A 21,210-nucleotide genomic window follows, 5' to 3' on the forward strand; every position below is an offset into this window, starting at 1 on the left:
AAAACAGGAATGTTTCCTTTGATGGAGCTTCTACAGTTTCTTATTTCGTTATTGCCCACAAGGGGCTAAAGATAAAGGGGACAAACAAGGACAGACAAAGGGATTAAGTCGATTACATCCACCCCCAGTGTGTAACTGGTACTTAATTTATCGACCCCAAAAGGATGAAAGGCAAAGCTGACCTCGGTGGAATTTGAACTCAGAACGTAACGACATTGAAATACTGCTAAGCATTTCGCCCGGCAGGGTAACGTTTCTGCCAGCTCGCCGCCTTAGCAGAAACTGTAGAAGCTACAGTTTCTGCTAAGCAAAAACTCTAGATTGGTTGAGTTGACATTATATAGCAACATATTTAACCAAAATCACATGGCTTGGGAGCTAAATTTTTAATTCCACAGTTATGTATGCCTATGGAAAGCTCGAAAACAAAGTCAATACCAATGTGATTTGGAATCTAAACGCAGTACTGTAAGACTAATTCTCAGCTAATGTGCTTCACATAATCAAGAATGACTCCTTTATGGTACTTTATAGGACTTAACCTTAAGTCCTTAAAATGAGGACCCTTTCTTTGAATCTAATTGATACATTAGCAATTTTCATAAAGAGAAATATTTTTTTACAGTTCAACTCACACCAAGATAAAAACTGTTTTAATCTCACTCAGAATGATGATCAAAATGAAATTCTACTCGATACATATACTCAATTGTCTCATTTTCGGTCAAGGGGGTCATTGAAACCTGGCACAGTCCTCTGGCTCATCAAGCTCCTGTCAAACCATCTTAGAATTATAGTTTATATGTAAATGAGATGAGTTAAGTCAGCTCAAACTGAGCTAGCCAATGTTACTTGATAATTTAGTTAACTCAAAATTTGTGATGCCACTTACTAGCTTTTATATTATTCTCTAATTAAGGCCTTTTAGCACACTTCTAATCTATTCTCATATATTACATCAATCATGAGCCAATTAACGTTCACTTTCAGAACTGCACAATACCAAGGTCGAACAAAGAAGTAAAATTCCATGAGACTTTAAAATATAACTTCTTTGAATGATGACAATGATAGGGATGTAAAAACTGAATTACTGATAAATTGTTCAATAGCATGCAAATGTTCTAAACTCCTGAAGGTGAGAGCCTATCATTAGTAAAAAAAAAAAAAAAAAAAGGAGAGGGAGAGGATTAAAATAAGGAACCTTTCTTGGGTGACAAAGTTGGTAAGTACAGAAGTTGAATTACATTCATCATGACCAGCCAGGATCTCCCATTTTCCCCAGTTCAACTCTGCATTACATCTCTTTGTACAGTTAGATTTTAGTATTAGAAAAATCTGTTCTTTCAGCATTCTTATGTTGTTTTGATGACAAGTATATTGTTGTAAATTTAATTGATTCCCTTTTCAGTATTTCGGGGAATATGGTGAAGTCTATGATTGACTGAGGATGATCAGAATCATCTCCAACTTGCTGAAAATGAATCAAAACAATGATTCCTTTTCCTGCTGTATAAGTCTTTTTGACTTTTGATGCTCTCTGAAATAATAGGTTGGCATTTGTTTTATCATGCAAGATGGTGCCTGCTTGAACATTTCCCCTGGTACTTTATTATTGTCTTAGAATTAAATTTTGTAGGTAAACACGGTTCTTTCTCCATGCCAACTACCACCATGATCATTTATTGTCTGTATGCTGGAATGGTCTGGATAATTTGATAGGAGCTTGCAAGCCAGAGGACTGCAAACTCCAAAGTCTTTTGCAAACCAGGTACTTTTCATGTAGCACTGGCATTAGCAAGATCACCAAGTAACTTCCAAGTAGCTTTATGCCAGGTGACGAGAGGTTAAAATACAATAAAACAGTGACAGGTGTGTAAAATTTAAAATACGAACAACCAAACATGATTCTTCCATCTAACCCTAGTTGTTGATGCACTGACAATTCTTACATGAACACAGTTTAGAGAAATCTGTAGCTGATGAAAAACAAAAAATTTTAATTGAAAACCCACATGTCAAAGTCCAGGTTTAGGATCTACACAGATTTCCACAAAAATCAGGTTTATTCACATAATTACATTTTTTGTTTGTTTTTTTTTCTCCTAAATCTGATGCGAATTTCTATGGCAACCATTTGAAAGATGCACAACATAAACACAAAACGCACCAGACTAATAGATACATGACTGTAGAAATTTGTGGCTATTTTTGTTTTTAAAAGAGGACAAATAATAGGGTACAACGGAAGCAAAATCAAATTTGAAAGCAGTAATTGTGAACTTTTGAGGAAATGAAAAAACTGAGTTCATTCAATTACAAAAAGATCTGATTTACAACAGAGGAATAAACTTAAAAGAATTTTTCTTTTAAAATAGAATAAGAATCAATTAAGAAATAAGAAAAGGGGAATGTTCCAGAATATGAGACTTTATCCATTGTCTTCACCATACAACAAACTGAATTTCAGGATACATTATTACATGAATATCTCATTTTTGACACAATGTGGCACCTTTAAAAATGTTGATACATTTCAAACAAGGAATTTTAGGCTTTTTGATACTGGCTTTGATTAGTTCACTATGGTTATAGGTGCAGGCATGGCTATTTGATTGAGATAGTTGCTTCCAAACCATGTAGTTTCAGGTACAGTCCCACTATGTGATCTTAGTATCTACAATAGCCCCTAAGGCCAACCAAAGCCGAGAGTGGATTTGGTTGATAAAAACTGAAAGAGGCTTGTGTCTCCTTAACTCCACATCATGTAATGGTTGAAAAAGAGTTGTCATTGTCATTCATTTCCACAAAAAACATGTGTGGTGATGGAGGGTGACAGGAAGGGTATCCGGCCATAAAAAAATCTAGCTCAAACTCCATCTGGTTCACACAAGCAAAGAAAAGTGGAAGTTATAAAATTCACACTATTTTATACTTGATTTTTAACTGAAAAACCTGGGGGTTTACTGATACACTAGTAAATATAGTGTGTGTACACACAATGTTTTGGAAAAGTTTTCAAGAATACGTCCATTCACTGTTACTGAGATAACTGAAAATGTGTACACATTGAGCTATCTGGTCACAATATATTTTTGCCAGTAACTAAGAGTGTTTAAATATAAAGCAACCAAGATGATGTCGCGGTACCAAAGTGGCTAATACAATTGTTAATGCTTAGTACTTTTGTCAACCAGAATGGTTTCTCTCAATATAGATTTAAATTTTTATATTACTGATTCTTGTATGGATCAAATCTCTTCACCTCTCCTGTAACAATATGGTAGTTCTTATAATATATTTGTATCTGATGGGGGAGCAAGAACTCCTTCCTCCATTTACTGTGAACAGAGAGCATTAGTTCCCTGAATTCATTTTCAAATTCCTATTCAATTGAATCTTATTTTAGTCTCTACTAATCAATATTCAACTCCATTTTCTGCAGGTCGATGCCTGTAAGGATTAACGGAATTAAAAGGAAGTAGTGTTGAGGAGAGAAGATTACCAGATTTTGGTAATGAGACAATAAGAAAGACTAAAAAGGATTGTAAGATGCTTGCTAGTTTGGAGGTGCAGCATCGTTAGTGGCAAATTGATTTCCAACAATGGTACAAGGTCACCAAACTGGGGTGGGTATAATAAACTTACCCCAGTACTTCACCAGTACTATATTTTTTTCAACCCTAAAGAAATGAAAAGTAACGAGGACTTCAGCAGTATTTGAACTCAGAAGGCAGGTGGCTAGAACTAAATTACTTTTGTTTCACAATTTAACCCTTTTGATACTAACCAAAGACCACAAGATTCCATAATACAAACTTCCCGTTTTAAAGTGATTTAAATTAAAATCTTTCATTACAATTTCATGTTAATTAGTGTTCCAAACATCAGTTCAATAATGAGGTTATTCAACCAAATTCTTCATTACTCTCAATTGACTTAAACAAAGGCAGCAGTGTATTTCAGAAATATAACAAAGGGTTAATAGTTTCAGTGTTGTATGCAAACTCCTGAAATGAGTACGAGGACTGTATGAAGTGTACAAAGGAATAGCATCTTTTAAACGCTTTCCAGAAGGTTTGTGTATAGAAGATGTTACCTCCCACCATCACTTGGACCATTACTCCAATATGTGGTACATTTGTGCTTTGTAAAGGGCCAGCAGATGTTTTGAGCAGAATTTGTTTGTGGGCTTAAAAAGAAAGACCCAGTCTTTCAGAAGCCGTCATAGCATTGTTATCAAATATATGATCAACATGAAAGATATGCATTTGTAGCAACCTCAAGAAAAGGTAGGCTGTTTTTTAGAGATGGTTTTCTTGATGTATATCGTGACGTAATGCAAGTGTATGGATTGTATGGATGAAACCTATATATGAAAGGCCGAGGAGCAAAGGATACCTCTACCACAATGAAATTAATAGCTAGTATATAGTAGATGAAGCATGCGAGGGACATGACTGAGCTGAGGAATATAAGAGTTAATGGAATGTGGATGAAGAGGAAACTTCCACAAAGAAAAGGAGACAGTTGTCCAAGGGCTACTTTTCTAGTAGATTCTTGTACTATGCAGAAAATAGGTTTCTTGATATAAAATGAAAACCACAACACAGTTTTTTTTCTGAAGTAGTTAATGAAAAATCACAAATGTGATTGCTAATAAAAAAATTACCCAATACATTTGCTCAACAACAATGATGATAAAGGAGGTATCATTTATGAGCATATATCACTGAAATACAGCATTTGTGGGCAGTTGGTGGGCAAGAGTGATAGCAGTAGATGAGATATATAGCTAGAGAAATGATAAATGAAGTGTTTATCCAAGAAAGGAATGCAGTAAGATTGGTTACCCAAATAGACACATGGTTAGAGGCGTTAACACAGAAACTGTGTGCAAGATTGCCCAGCAGGTAGGGCCTTGAGAAAAGTGAATATAAGAGGAATTTTCATGTGTTTATCGCGCAAAGTGAAAATGGAGGCAAAGCGGGCAGCAACTGTGATGGAATTACTGACAGAAGCATATATAATTAGGAGTTTGAGAAATGGTAAACAGAATTAGGTAAAGGTCGTAGAAAACAAGAAAGCCTAGCTGTAGTTTGGGGAGGGAGAGAGAGAAAGGTTTGAAATGAGGATGAGTAATACATGATATTTTTTGGTTTTTCTAGTCATATAACAAGACATTATGGTGACTGAATACTCCACCTTGTTGGAAGCAGAATCAATGTTCTTCGACTGTATAGCAGCAGCACACTTTCTCTTTCAGTATTAATGTCTTGGAGGTAACTGAACTTAGCTAAATTCTAGCAAGTCCTCAGCTATCCACAGTCATTGGCCATATCACTTCATGTATTAAGTTACTATGTGATTATGCATGCACATGTTAAATATGTTTCTGAAAACTTTCTCTAGATTCCTAAACTACTAACACTATGAAGGGAGATGGGTGTGAGGAAGGAACATTGGATGAATTTTCTCCAGATTGCAATTATTTCCCCTCTTTAATGAAATGCCTCATTTCATTAAATGAATAAGCCACAAGTCATGTCATGCTGATAATTTTGAAAAAGAATGAAATAATGACATATGATTACCACCAACTAGAAATTTTAAGAACTTTGTAATTAAAAAAAAAGTGAATTCTATGCAACTTTTCTCTTAAATCCCTTAATTTGAAATTCAAATTTCTAATCCCTGTTAGGGTAGTGAGCTGGCAGAATTGTAAGCACACTGGATAAAATGCTTAGCAGTATTTCTTTTGGCTTTACATACTGAGTTCAAATACTGCTGATGTCAACTTTACTGTTCATTCTTTTGCAGTTGATAAAATAAGTACCAGTTGAGTACTGAAATTGATGTAATTGACTTTCCCACCCCTCTCAGGCTCTGGTGCTTATAGTAGAAAGAATTATTAGCAGCAATGTATCATTAGTAAAAACTGGGTCTTTCTAGCCACTTAAATCACATTTCTGGTTATAATATTAATCCACTTTAGTGCTTCTTTAGCTAATAGGTCTTGCAGATTGAGAAGTTTTATTTTGCTGCCAGAATAAAAAGACACTGTCAGTGAGAAGTATCAATGATTTCAAGTAACCAATGATAAAGTCTAAGACAGACAGACCCTTTATGTCTTAAATCCAAAGAAGGAATGAACTAAAATTAAAAGTAAATTTCAACAGCCTTGTGTTTGTTTGTATGTCAGTATGCAAGTATCAGCTGGTTTCTGATGTCTTGCAATGCTGACAGGTATTGGTGGGAAGAGAAAGAGTCAAAGACAGATCTAAATCAACTATGGAATATGGGAGAGAAAAGTGACACATTTAACAGAGGGGTGAAAAGATGAATTAAGACCTACTGGCAGCATGCAAAATACAGTAAGTATCTGACTAAGCTTACCTGCATTGGGGGGTCCAAAAGAGTTGACTGTTAAGGAAGGAAAACAAAAAAAATATTCTACTTGTTTTTCTTAGAGCATAGTTGGATTACATTTTGAAAATAGCAACCAATCTTGAGAAAGGTACCATGTCAGCAAGAGTTTACATGTCAATAAGGGTTTAGATAAGCATTTTAGTATTAAATTGAGTAGTTGAGAAAGATGCTCAAAAATTGTTAAACTCCAAGTAAGTTTCATTATATTTAGGTAATTCTCTGCAAAGCATTTTAACATTAAACTGAGTAGTTTTATGAAGACAGTCAAACATCAGTAAACTTGAAATTAATTCCATTATATTAAGATAATTCTCTGAGCTAAATTGTCTTCATTGGAATCTATGCCTAAAAGATGGATAAATTATCAGTAAATCTATTAGAATGGCACCAACAACACATTTCAATTACTTAGTGTGTTATGGTTCTGACTATCTACTATGTAATTTCTTTTACATTTTAAGTCTTTTTTAAATTATCATAATAGAGTTGAAGAGCTTGCAAATCTGAATATTTGTACAAATAGTCTTAGAGAAAGAAACAAAGAAAAGAAAAAAGGGGGAATTTTATTACATTCATTTTTCTTCATATTTTACAGCAATATGCTCATTCCACTGACAATTATTCAGGAATAGAAATGGAGTTAGTTCTACCATTCAGTCAGGTGAATCTGTAGTAGGCAGAATTAGGTACCTTGCTCAAAATGGTCCAAAATAACAGCCAAGATTCAAATTTATACCTGGTCAATCACCCAGTAACTTTACCTCATAGCCATCATGCCTCAAATATGTGTGTGTGCGTGTAAATTTCAAAAGTTGGAAAAGGCTGTAGGATTCAGCAAATTTAAATAGAACAAGCTTGTTCTGAGATTGGAAGGAATCGTATTTGTATGCATTTAGTCTTGCTGTAAAATTAAACAATGGTAAGATATTGATTGCGTGTGAGCTTGGAACAAGACTAAATACATACTGATGACTAGCCAATGCTATCTTGGTTACTCTAGTAATTCTAAAGACAGGTAACCAGTTTTATATATAAGTATATATACCCTTGTGTAAAACATATACACCACACCTTTATACACTTAATATTGTGGTGTTGATGCCAACCAATCTGCGATCACCTCTGGTCCTACCATACAAAACTAATTCTATAAGATATTTTAACGAAAATCTCCAGTCATAGCTTCATTAAATTTAAACTGTTTTTGAAATATAACTTGACAAGTGACTTAAATACAGCTATTTTACTAATTCCTTATAAAATTTTGATTATTTTCAAAGTTAATCGAAGAACACAACCAATGCATTCCATTAGAAATTTAGTAAGGAAAGTTTTAGCACCAAGCTAAGTTTAAATCAAGTTTAAAAAGATGTAAAAAGCAAATAACAGAATGCTTTTGAATAAGAAATTTTCATTAAAAATTAAAAGAAAAACCAATGAGAAAGGCTATCAAACTGATTAGTTTTGATATAAAAACGTCTAGTTTTTAAATGCTATTGAATTAAAACAAGAGTGCAGTGAGAAAGACCAACTTGCTTTTAGTAATATAAAAGTTAGTATATCTCAAAATGAGTTGACAACAGTTAATTGTGATTTCCATTAAATTCTATTGTAAACAGATCAAAAACTAGCAACAAGAAAATAATTCATCCTTCATGAAGCCAAAGAATAAAATTCTTGATACTAACCATAAGGACCTTCTTCACCCAAAGCACCTTTGTTGGCAATCTGAGAGACTTCCTCGTTTATGTCTACTCCAGCGGCTTCCACATCCCAAGTGCGAAATCCTGGAAACAGAAAAGGTTATAAAAATCAGTATTTCTATGAAAATAACACTTTGAAGAAATATGGCATATCATACAAACATTGGCAGACATAAAATAAAGAATATAATAGCTTAGCAAACTAGTAGTTCACTGGGCAGTATTATGATTAATCATTTGTGAATAATTGAAAAATAATATATAGTAGAGGAGCCAGAAGAAACAAATTCTGATGATGAAAGATTGAACTAAATACGAAAAATATTGCAATTTTTCCTTTTGATGAGAAAAATGTAATAAAGCCCTGAAAACAGAACTAAACTAGAGTACAATATTTTAAGACTAGAAGTAAGGGTAATGCCTGTGATCTCTTTGCAGGGTCTTGAAAAGTAGTGGCAGTCAAGAAGCAGAAAGGTAACTCGATTGGTATGGTAGAAAGTAACACAAAGATATCTTTAAAACTAGGTCAACAGAGCCCAACACTCAACAGGCTTCCAGTTTCCACCATCCAGAAATAATTTACACTAAAAGTAACCTCAGCACAATCTGAAGTGTTGGTACAGGTTCAATATGACTGCTCACATCTAAACACACATGAAAAACTTATTTCATAAAGCATTAAAAATGTTCGCCTATTTTTTAATCTCAAATTCTTTCAACATGGAAGTAAAGAAGAAAAAAAGGCAGCATTGACCAGGAATTTCACATATTAAACAAATTCTCTTTAGATTTTAGTACATGTATCTTCAGTCATGACTGGCCATGCTGGGATACCACCGGGCAGTGTTTAAAAGGAACAAAACTTCAATACTTATTCTAGTGGTCTCTTTTGCCAAATCATTAAGTTATGGGGATGTAAACAAACATCAATTGTTGAGCAGTGATGGGGGACAAACATGGTTTTCATATACCAAATTCACTCACAAAACAGTTACCCTGGGGCTATAATAGAAATTTGCCCAAGGTGCCATGCAGTAGAACTGAACCCAAAATCACATGGTTGCAAAATGAGCTTCTTAAGCACACAGCCATGCTTGTGCAATACATTTCTATAGTCTGTTCACATTGCCATTGTGATTCATATTATTATTATTATACAAAAATAAAGACATACACAAAAGGCTAGAAGTGTTTAATCCTGTTCATGAGTCAACTTCTCATAAACCAGAAAATATGTGGGACATGAAAATCATGAAACATTCACCTTTATACTTATTCAATTACCACTCCCAAAATCTGGGCAGGTATTTACAGCTATAGCTGTACTAGTCAGAAAGTAAGAAATACCATATAAAATATTGGTTTCAAATTTTTGGCACAAGGACAGCAATTTTGAAGAAGACTAGTTGATTACAAAAAACCCAGTGCTTGAATATGCTTTGACTATGAAAGGATGAATGGTGAAGTTGACTGCTAGGATTTGAACTCAGTGGCATCTCTTCCAGCTCTTTTCTTCTAAGTATTTCGTTCCATGTGTTAATGATTATGCTTGTGCATTGCCCTTAATAATGGTTCTAAGTTTTTGCAGGCCAGAAAACTTACGGGGGTAGGGAGGTCATTATATTGACTCCAGTCTTCAACTGGTATTTTGACCCCAAAAGGATAAAAAAGTGAAGTAGCATTTTAACTCAGAATGGAAGAAATACTGCAAAGCATTTTTGTCTGATGTGTTAATGATTCTATCAGCTTGCTACCTTAATAATAATAGTAATAATCTTATTGTACACACTGCTCAGGTGCTGAGAAGTTGCTTGAGTGAATGACAATTTGTATCAAGGTTTCAATGAAAAATTGAAGTTAACAGGAAATGTTGAAAGGTTTTAATTTAGAACACTTTAAACAAAATTTATGTAGAGCCAATGGTCAGTATCAAAAAAAGAGACTTACACTGAACTTAAAGTTGTTTGGTAGTAACACAATTCTCATTAAACTAAATGAATTTGGTTTTTCAAGGATAGTGCCAAAGCAGTTAAAGTGTTACTTTTGTACATTAAATTGGGATTAAAACAAAGTAGAACAAATGCAAACAGCAAAAAACTTCCTTGAAACCAACATGATTTAAATGTAACTTTCTGCCAGTTTACACCAAAATTCAAATGAGACTGCTATTAGCAAACTTCATACAAAACCCTCAAAGTTTGATCACTGGAGGACCATGCTACACCAAACATAACTGCAGACCCTTCTATTCTTAAATAAATCACAGTTGCCAGTTTAAGTATGAGAGTACTTGTGGAAACATGTCCAGATGAAAGCAGTGTCTGGAACTGCTTCAAAACAAGCTTTCATGTATTGAGGGTGTTTTTGTTATCTGCTTCTGGGAATAAACAGGAACAAAGCTGTGCAATTAAATAAAGAAATTGATGCCAAGACCTTTTCACATAGAGTTGCAGGAAGGATTTTGCCAAAGAGCAGACTTGAAAAGCTACAGATTTTAACCCAAGTATTCACATGACTGGTATAATATAATTAGTATATTCTCTTCCTCTCCACCAGAGAGGGAACATGAAATGTTTGTTTTACTTGGAGAAAACAATTTACAGAAAGTAATCTTTGCAGTTGTGACCTCCTATTCCTAATCAATGATTTTTCTTCTTTAAATTACGTTTTAATTACAACTACATGACATTATTAAGAAAATATTACCAATATTATTGAAAAAGAGATGAAATTGAAAATATAAAATAACCAAAGCAAATTTAAAAGGGTCTACATAAAAGTTAAATTTGTGTGCATGTTGATTTAAAATATTTTTATCTCTATCAATAATACACCCAACATTTACATTGCAGAGCATTAGTTAATTTGAATAATTAGATAGGAACAGCAGGTATGCTGTTACATAGATGTTTGAGTAAACCTTTAAAATATAAATACTTCCCTAATCTTATCACTCCTTGAAAACCATATTTTCTTACCAGATTCCTTTGACAGAATTCATAAAGAAAAGTTATGACTTGGCAAAATGCCAATGAATTTAAATAAGGAATTTTGAAGTTGGTCCAGGTGTTAAAGACTGATAAAGCTATACTGGTATTTGGAGAATCAAAGGAAATCTACTCATTCAAGAATCTTTGTTCCAAATCCACCCAAAATTCCAGACAAGAATTTTTAATGGCTTTTAGATAAGAGGAAAAAAATGTTCCCTTTAGTTAAGGGAGCTACATCACAAAACTCCCTTAGTAAAACATACTGCAGTTTGCCTCTCTTGAACAAGATAGATTAAAAACAGGAATGTCAGGAAGGGGTGGATTGATAGCTCAGATGGGTGTTAGTTTTCTTCCTTCTGCCTTTTTTCATCAGATATCTGTGTGTGTGTGTGTGTGTGTGTGTGTGTGTGTGTGTGTGTGTGTGTGTGTGTGTGTGTGTGTGTGTGTGTGTGTGTGTGTGTGTGTGTGTGTGTGTATCACTTAAAACTAACAAATAAGTTTACATTAATACAAACGCCATCAATCAAACAATACAATTTTTTAAAAATGCTTTCTAATTTAGGCACAAGGCCAGCAATTTTGAGGATAAGGAGCAAGTGAATATATTCTATTTTCAATCCCAGAATGATGGAAAGTGAAATTAACTTCAATGGGATTTGAGTTCTGAATGTAAAGCACCATATCTTCTTACTCTAAAATCAATTTAGGGTAAGTCCACAGGGTACAACTAAATTATTGCACCTGTAGATGGGATACTTGTCATACCTAAACTAAGGAATAATCTCCCCTACTTTTCTTAACCAGAATTGACCATTAAGCCATTCTTTTTCCTCTTCACAAGATTACAGATGCAATTCTAACATCTTGGCACGAACCTGAGGACAAAGCACTGAATGCAGTTTTAATTTTAATTAAGGCTATTATTTGCTCCAATAATAGACCTATTGAAGGTCATACTGTAGCCTTGTCCTCATAGGTCCCCTTTTGCTGAATTAGCTGATATAACAATGAGGTACCTCCTAAGTCAGCAAATCTTTTTGAACCTTTAAATGCTGGACTGTTACAGATATATTTAGCATTGTTTTTTAACACCCATTTTCTAAGCTTGCACAGGTTCAACAGAATTCTTTGAAACAAATTTTCTCAGGCCAGACGCCCTTCCTGTCACCAACTCACTTCTTTCCAAGTAAGGTAATATCTTCCCATGGCTAGACGTTACCACAGAAAACTGGAAACCAACAACACCATGCATGATGGTGATTGTTTACAATTTTCATTTGAAAACAAGGAAACAGTGACACAAACACGCATGCAAACACAAATATAAACTACCGGCTTTTTTAAAGTTTCTATCAAAGTCACTCACAGGGATTTGGAGCTATAGTAGAAAACATTTGTCCATGATGCTATGCAGGAGAGTAAATCTGAAACCATGTGGTTGAGAAACAAACTTCTCAACCCGACAGCCATACCTGTACCCATATATTTTAGATTGAGGTAAAAGTATAATTTTTGTTTTCTGTAATATGATAGAGCAGGGAGATTTTTTTCTCGAAAGTTTACTATGCATCACTCCAATTAGTCACTCTAAACCTGTTAGAAATAAGTGAAATTTCCCTCAAATTTTACACGGACTTCAAACAAGTCACATTTGATAATTGAGGCCCAGACAGACTGTTTTAAATTAAGATGTGATGGCCACACCACTAGAAGAACCCTTTGATCAAATGTCAGCTCGATTAGGAGTAAGTTGGTGTAAGACTAAAGTCATTACCAAAGTAGAGTTACTCAAAACAGAATTCAGTTATATTTTCAGAGACAAATTATTTTAGAATGGAAAACTTTAGCAATAAAACATTTGAAGAAAAAAAAAAGTCGGTTATATATTTCTAAAAGGGATACAAGTCGAAAATAAAACAGTCCTTTAAATGCAGACATACACCGCCATGCCAACTAAATTTGGCAATTTCTGAGCCTAGTTGCATGTCTGTATATGTACATAGATGTAAATGGTAAAGTTGCACAAAAATGATAAATATATGTAGGTGGGGGCTTCAAGGATCTAGCAAATCCCAGCTATATATATTTTATAGTCAAAATTAACATACATACACATATGAACCGAGCACATAATTAACTACCCAACTTGGCTCCATTAGCCGCAAACCAAAACGTATAGAAAAAAAAACGGGAAGGGTGATAATAGGGGAAGGAGCAGGAAAGAAAACGAGAAAAGAGAGGGAAGTAGGAAAGAGAATAGAAATAAGAGAAAAAAAGGGGAGTCAGACAAAGAAGAAAAGGGAGCAGAAAGGGATGAAAGGAGGAAAAAAAAGGGAAAACCAACTAACCAATCTCTGCCAGTATCAGATTCACATATATCAAGGACCCATGAGAACCCCGAAAGTTGCCATAAATGTACAATAGTTAGCAACCAGGCTAAAAGTATACAAGGTTAATTGTAGCTAAAATATCTGTCCCCGCCCTTGTATCTCTCCCCAGCAGTAGAAGTCAACTGTCAGAAATAAGTGAAGTATTATTCAAGAAGCCAATTATAAAGAGAAATAGTCAGATTCGACGTTTATTCCAACTTTTACAAAAACAAAAGCAGGGAGAAAAAAAGTTGATAATTATACATAAGCAATAAATAATAATTTTAAAAATTGTATGCTTAACATACATTTCGTCTATTATTCCCGCCAGCTTGTAACGAACAGACACTACCACTATATATATATTTAATATGAGGGTGCCACTCATTCACACAGCAGTGCAGTAAACCGGTATGTGTGTTGTATGTCTAACATAATACTTCCATTACTACCTCCGCCGCCAGCCTTAATTGATTATTCAGATTACAGTCTAACACACCCACATACGCACAGAGGTAGTAAACAACTCCATTTCTCCTCTAATATTTTCTGTGTAAAAGTTATCACTTTCAGACAAAGATACTGTGCTACTACGCTAAAAAGAATGTACAACCAACCAGTTTTAACAAGATGAAGGAGGCAGGCACACATCGGTGTGGATATTAATATGGTCACAGGTCACTGGGATGAATTATATTAGCTAGGTAAACTATAATACTTCTTCTGTAGAGTTGTAATGTGGCTTGTCTGTCAATTTCATTCGCCACACAAACCAGCCTGAGCAATACACCAGGCAGTTTAATACAACAGACCAACGGAAGAAGCCTCCACGTGGCTGCTAGAAATAGCAGCCGAATTTCACCACGAATCACACGACCATTATAAAGGAACACATTAGATCATGTTATTTCACGTTCGTCTAAAAAGATAGGATGAACACGGCCTAGAGTTACAGATTGCTCGATTAGAGCTTACCTATAGTAGCAAGCACCAACATACAAACCATTGCGGGACGATTTTTTTTTTTAATCTACATGAAATTTAATTTAAAAAACGATTTGACACTACGGATTCACTATATGAAAATACCAGTTGTACTGTATATTTAACCATTAAACACACAACCAATGTAGTAGTTGAAGATTTGGCTGCAATGTAACTGATGAAATTCCCAGAATCTGGAAGCTGGACAAAATTTTAAAGCCAACCAATAAACAAAGTGAATAGTATTCAGGTTCATCACCCTCACATGCAGACCCTGGAAAATTCTAGAAAAGCTAATCCTTAATACAATTAACCCATGCATCCCCTTCAAATCTCAATAAGGATTCAGACCATTACATCCAACCAATTCATTACCCACAAACCTAACACAGAAAGTACAAGATGGCGTTAGCAAGCCAACTACCAACATCAGCCAAGCTTTCAATTGCTCACTATCCATAAAAAAAGACCACATGGCTAGTAAACTATCAGGCTGCCAAGCTTATGTAATAAACAACGATTCTAGAACTTGCAATTTCCCCAGGATGAAAATTCCCCAAGGATTTGTTCACCTATCCATTTTTTTTCAGCCTGTAACCACATGACCTTTCCACACCACAAAATAGACAGCCTAATCTACAAAGAATGGCACACTCACCATTCTACAAGCTCTGCTGTACAACTATTCTAACCCTATATAAATTTGCTCAAAACTTGGGTCCAAAACAACACAGAGTTGTACCTACCAAATCAACTGTTTTCTTCGTTATCACTAGCAACATAAGAGAACAACTACAACCAACCATCACATCAAGCAACAATACATAAACCACTTATACAACAATACCACAACCAACAAAAATTCAATCTTTGTAACACACACAGAGAGAGGACATGGTGAAGAAAGTAAAATAAAGTGTAGAAACTATATTGGATCTGCCATGACTTATGAATCTTGGTCAGAACCCAATCTCTCCACAACTAACTACAACACTAAGAACCCAAACAGTGCAATAAACAAGATTTATATAGACCGCAATCTTTAAAAGACATTGAAAAGGTGCAATTTCTTGCTACCGCAAGTCTCACTACTTACAGTCCCTGTTATTACATGAAAAATCCACTTCCAAACACCAAGTCACACACACACACAGACACACACACACACACACACACACACACACACACACACACACACACACACACACAACACCCTAGACTTAGTACTACAATGACATTCTAAAACTACTATCTCTGCTATCCAGCTTCAACATTCATAAACGAAAAATATACATAGATACAAAAACAGTTGCAACATCAATAACCTCACTGGTCTTGAACATTGTCCAAACATGTGACACCATCAGAATCTTTGGGAATGTAATATGGCTGGACAGTAGTGTGTAAATATGTCCAGATTGTCAGAGTCAAAATATGGTCTATAGACATGACCAGAGTGATTGTATGGCTACAAGACTGCAGGATCAGGGTTTATCTGGGGTTGCATAATTTTTAAAACAGCCAAAGGAACTAGTTTATAACAGTCAACATTTGGTTCATCCACCTTTACAGATTACATCATATGAAGGCAGAAAACAGCAGCAGTCATAACATGCATATCTAATTGATAACTATCAATATTAGGTAAGTAACAACATAAGCCAGATCAATAAAAGGCAATATTCCAGCCAGAAAACAGCAGCAGTCATAACATGCATATCTAATTGATAACTATCAATATTAGGTAAATAACAACATAAGCCAGATCAATAAAAGGCAATATTCCAGCATCAATTTTATTGATTTGGTTGAAACAAATTAAAAAACCAATGACATAACTGATCTAACAGTCCTGTGGCCCCATTTCCCTAATTACACTATATCTGTGAGAAACTACTGCACACTGCAGCATGCAGTAATAAATCAGATATATAGAGTGCAACAATGTGCCAATTAGGAACGTATTGCACTATGTCCACTGTACAATAACCAATATTAGCAGTGGCCACAGAGGAGGCAGACAATGCAAAGTAGAACAGAATATGACAGTTGTTCCACTAAATATTCCTCAAGCACAATATTTTAGATTAGCCAGACTGGATATTGCAACTATTTCTGTTTCTATTTTGTTGACTAAAACAAGCTGAAGAACTAATGAACTTTAATGTCTGACCTACTAATTAACAAGATACTAGAGCAGTATATCAATTTCTTCATTTACTGAAAAAAAAGTTAGAACTTATAATTTTTTATCAATGATGGTGACGTGCAGAGAGAACCAAAAGTATGAAAATAAATTACTGTTAAAATCAATATATTTGTATGAAGGTCAATTATCAACTGTGACAAAAATTGTACTCTTCCTTACTTTCAACTATGAAGACAATGTGATATCACAATACAGACGTGTGTGGTTTGAATTTCTATGAAATAAATACTTGATTGAACCAGTTAAGATTATTGATGTGAACATAGATACATGAAATGAAGCAGATGAAGTGAATAATGAATTCAATAAATTACAATTGGTCACTGGTCAGTGCATAAATATACACATATGCATACACCTTTCAATATACAATACATCTGGTGCTTCATACACACACTGAAATTTGAAGAGCAAAAATCAACTTCCCATCATTCTAATACTGACTACCAATAGTTGTCAATATGATTGAGGGGAAAAATATTCCAAAAGATTATTCTGTATATTTAATAGAAATACAACAGGGTCACAAATGGAAAATATAGTAAGCCGAAAAACTGATTAAGACTATCAAAGCAATTAGCAGGCAAAAACTCCCTCTGGGCGATAAAATCAATTGAATTCAGATTGGAGTATATCTGGTTAAAGATTGAATCCTTGTCCATTGCTTTCAGTTATCTTCAGAGGCCAGATCCCTACATACTGTATTGTAGACAATAGATCATAGGTACCAACAATTTTAATCAACTGACCATCCTGTAGTTATCCCCTTGCTTTTTAGATTTTAAAACAGTTTTTGCTTACTAATTGCAAGGATAATCTCTGTTGTTCAAAATCTTTCAACTCACAATTCCATATTTCCTTCACAACCACAGTGGAAGTGAAGTAGGATTGCCATTATTATGTCAATGAAGTTATTTGTAGTCGACAACATAATTAACAACCACAGAGAGGAAATCACTAAAATTGGATGAGGTCATTGCTACCAGTAAATTGCTTGCTCCACTTTGGAGAGTATAGTCATTCAGTGAAAGGGCAGGGCTAATATCATTCACATTATTTTGAGATGACGAAACTGTAGCCCAGCCCAATACTCCACAGGTTTTAAGATAGAGAATGCAACAGAAAAATATCCAATATTTTACACAACTATTGATGAGGCACTAGTGAAGTAAGCTAGACAATAACAGTATTTTCATGTAGCTCATGTTTTATGAATTTTTTTGTTGAAATGCTTATCAAGAATAGTGAATCTGGAGGTGTCTTTTGTTGCACTTTGTATCTCGTGATTACACCTCACTTCTGCTCTTCCTATCATGTTGATTAACCCCCAATAAAAAGAGTTGATTCATCCAACTATATTTTTTTTTCCCCTAAAATTGTCCAGCTACTCAGTCAAAAGAACTGTTGGTAGGTAAGTATGTTAAGTACCATAGTATGACAGCAAGTTGTCAAAGAGCAGCTTTCAATTTCCAGTTTTACTTATGCTTACAGTGTCCCACATATACAACAACTTTTCACAGTTCTGACAGACATTAAAATGCATCAGTAAAACCAAAATCAAAGGAGATTTTGCAGTTGCTTGACTTGCTAACAACAGAAGCCATATCTAAAACCACACTGAACAACAGAACAAATGAAATGTCTAATCACAAATTTGTCCAATCAGTCTTGATCTTGGGCTAAACAACGAAGTCCACATGATGGTGAGGATTTGGGGCCTATATTGTTCATGGTCTTAAAAAAGGCTATCAAACTACTAAAATGGGTCTATGAATAGCTCAAACAGCTGGGAATCATAGCAAAAATCCCTTAATAGTCATGAAAAATCCTAGAAACAGTGTCTGATTGGAAGATGGTTGTAAAGGAAATCTGATTTCTGATTATGGACCTGCTGTTCAATCAGGATTGAACTAAGTGAAACAAGATAAGCCTTACACTAGCATATGGTGTGGTATTTTAAAATGCTGTTGTATGTCTAGTGTGGTGACGTGTTAAATGACAAAAGAAAAATCAAGAAAATATGACACTGCATGTGGTGTGTAATTTAAACAAATTTGGTTAAAATTGTATTAGTGTCTTTAGAGCATGGCGCAGTCCTCTGGCTTGTCAGCTCCTGCCAAACTGACCAGCCACTGCCAGAATGGAAAATGGACATTAAATGATAATTCAATATCATTTAGACTTAATTATCCAGTTGCACATGACAACCTAGTTGGAAGTATTCAGACGATCTTTGGTTTGAGAATAACTCACAATCTGATTTATTCCTCCAATTTATACCACAAGTGTTGGAGGTAGAGCAATAAGTTTGTAGACAATGGGCCTTCCTCTTCAAAAATGTAGATAAAAAAAACAAAAAAAAACAGCAACAATTAATGATCTAGTGTGGTAAGAATGAAATATAAGATACACATGCTTCTAAGAAGTGGACTGTACTTGTAAAATAGCAGTAAGCTGTAACTTGGGTTGTACTCTATAGATTTCTACACTAAATGCATTATTAAAACATTGAACATAAAAATCCTAATGAAAGAAAATTTCTTTTCATAAATGTACACAAACTTCAGAAGCAAGATATTGAAAGAATGTTCCTAACATTGTTTTACTTTCCATAATAACAGCACTTAGGCAACAATCAATTTAACAGCTGAAGTCTGTTATTTAACTAGCCACTAACTTACTGTGTGTGGGTGTGTGTATTTACAGTTTGGCTGCGTAAATACATATATTTAGCTTTAAATATATGGCTACAAAAACCTTCAGTTTATATTAAGCCATTCATACTTTGTAGGAACTTGTCAAATGACTAGAGAAAGGATATGATCAGAGTTAACAAAGAAGAATGAACTTAGGTTTTTGTTAACTTCAGATATTAGAGAGTGAGCATCCAATAACTTGTTTCCCTTGAATGATGGCAGCAAGGTTGAGAGAGAAATGTTTAAAGTGTTGTAGGTATATTTATGATAGGCTCTCATTTGTAATACAGTAAGTTAATAAACTTTGATCATCTATGTAATTAGATACACACACAACCCCACCACCACCACGAAAAAAATCTATCCACAACCAAAGAAAATAACTAAGATTAATTGATCTGAGTATAATATGAAAGGAACATGATTTATAGATCAAAAAGTTGATTGGCATGGAATTTACAAACATAAAAAATGTTCGTATTTTAAAATTGGCTATAAAGGTACACTAAAACAGTCACACACAAATACAAGGAAAATGCAGTATAATAATTCACACACTTTCAAGTGATTGAGCAGGTTTTGCTTTCAAATTCAACTGTTTTACTGCTTATTTTGCTAAAAATTCCCAGCATATGGGAATCATCTTAAAACTTAATCAGCACCTCAGCTTTACAGCCTAGGTTTCATTTCTCAGGCATACAAAGAAACAAATTATTGAACAATAATTGAGAATGTTTAAAAGATATTTCAAAAAATATCTTTTTCAAACTACAATGAATTGTATTTCTCACACTATCCATAGGTGATATTAAACTCACTGCACGTGTCACAAGGTCCCATAACAGTCTTCTGCTTTGAAAGAATTCATATAACTTTATACAAATTTAATATTATTTCATCTGTATTTGCATATGCGTTTCATCAACTTCTATTCTTTAGAAGAAATATATATTAATTTGGAGTTTCTATTAAGGATAGATTATTATTTGTTTTTACTTTTGTTTTTCTGTCCTTTTTACAAAGCTTTGCCAGTTTCCTCAATCTTTATTTTCTGTCTTCAAAGGCACAAAGCTAGCGATCTGTTAAGAGAAATATCACTTGTATCTTACAATTTTCGTAGTAGCACAAAAATGTAAACAAACATACATTTGTCTTCATCCACTTTTCATCTAGCAAATCAATTCATAAGGCTTTGGTCAGTCTGGAGCTATAGCAGACACTTGCCCAAAGTACTGTGCAGCAGAACTGAATCCGAAACTACATTGTTGCAGAGAAGCAAACTTCTTATCCACATAGCTACTCCTGTACTTCAGGCTGTGGTCAGTCTCGAGTCATAGAAAACAACTGCTCAAGATGTTGTACAAGGAGACTGAACCTGATACCATGTAGTTGGGAAGTGAACTTAACCACACAGCCATTCCTGGTTAAGTAATTCCATAATATAATCATGATCAGAAACTAGTCTTGTATGATAACCACCAAATACATGCTAAGAATATTGAGAAAACAAGGTTCACGTATGCAATGTATGTTCAAAATATGTTAGATCCCTAACTCAATTACAATCTATAACAATAATTTGCAATAAATTTTAGATCATGTATGACCAGGTATGGTATATTTACACTATGCCATGTAAATTTTAACCCTACAGTAGTAAACATACTCTTGGTTGAAAATCATGGTTTCAGCTAATCCACTACATAAAACTACACCCCAAATTGCAACATGTGGAGCAGCCAGCTACCCCCCCCCCAAAAAAAAAACATGCATTAGTGATTTATATAGTCAAATTTCAATAAACCATTGCTTCAGTTACAAGTAGGGAGG

General features: G+C 34.4%; 1 protein-coding gene across 2 annotated transcripts in view; it reads right to left on the bottom strand.

The window, feature by feature from the left end:
• The window catches only part of LOC106882381 (uncharacterized), a 52,159-nt gene that overhangs the window by 9,676 nt on the left and 21,273 nt on the right, over nucleotides 1-21,210 (bottom strand). Inside the window, exons 2-3 of one of the 2 annotated variants that reach the window (XM_089358751.1) lie at nucleotides 8,118-8,216; nucleotides 6,397-6,423 (exon numbers count right to left, since the gene is read on the bottom strand). In XM_089358751.1, coding sequence (XP_089214877.1) covers nucleotides 6,397-6,423; nucleotides 8,118-8,216 — 126 coding nt within the window. The remainder of the gene's footprint in view (nucleotides 1-6,396; nucleotides 6,424-8,117; nucleotides 8,217-21,210) is intronic. The other variant, XM_089358753.1, reaches the window with a different exon arrangement.

The sequence above is a fragment of the Octopus bimaculoides genome, chromosome 10 (genome assembly GCF_046866305.1).
Source record: "Octopus bimaculoides isolate indiv1 chromosome 10, ASM4686630v1, whole genome shotgun sequence".
Taxonomy (NCBI): Eukaryota; Metazoa; Mollusca; class Cephalopoda; order Octopoda; family Octopodidae; genus Octopus; species Octopus bimaculoides.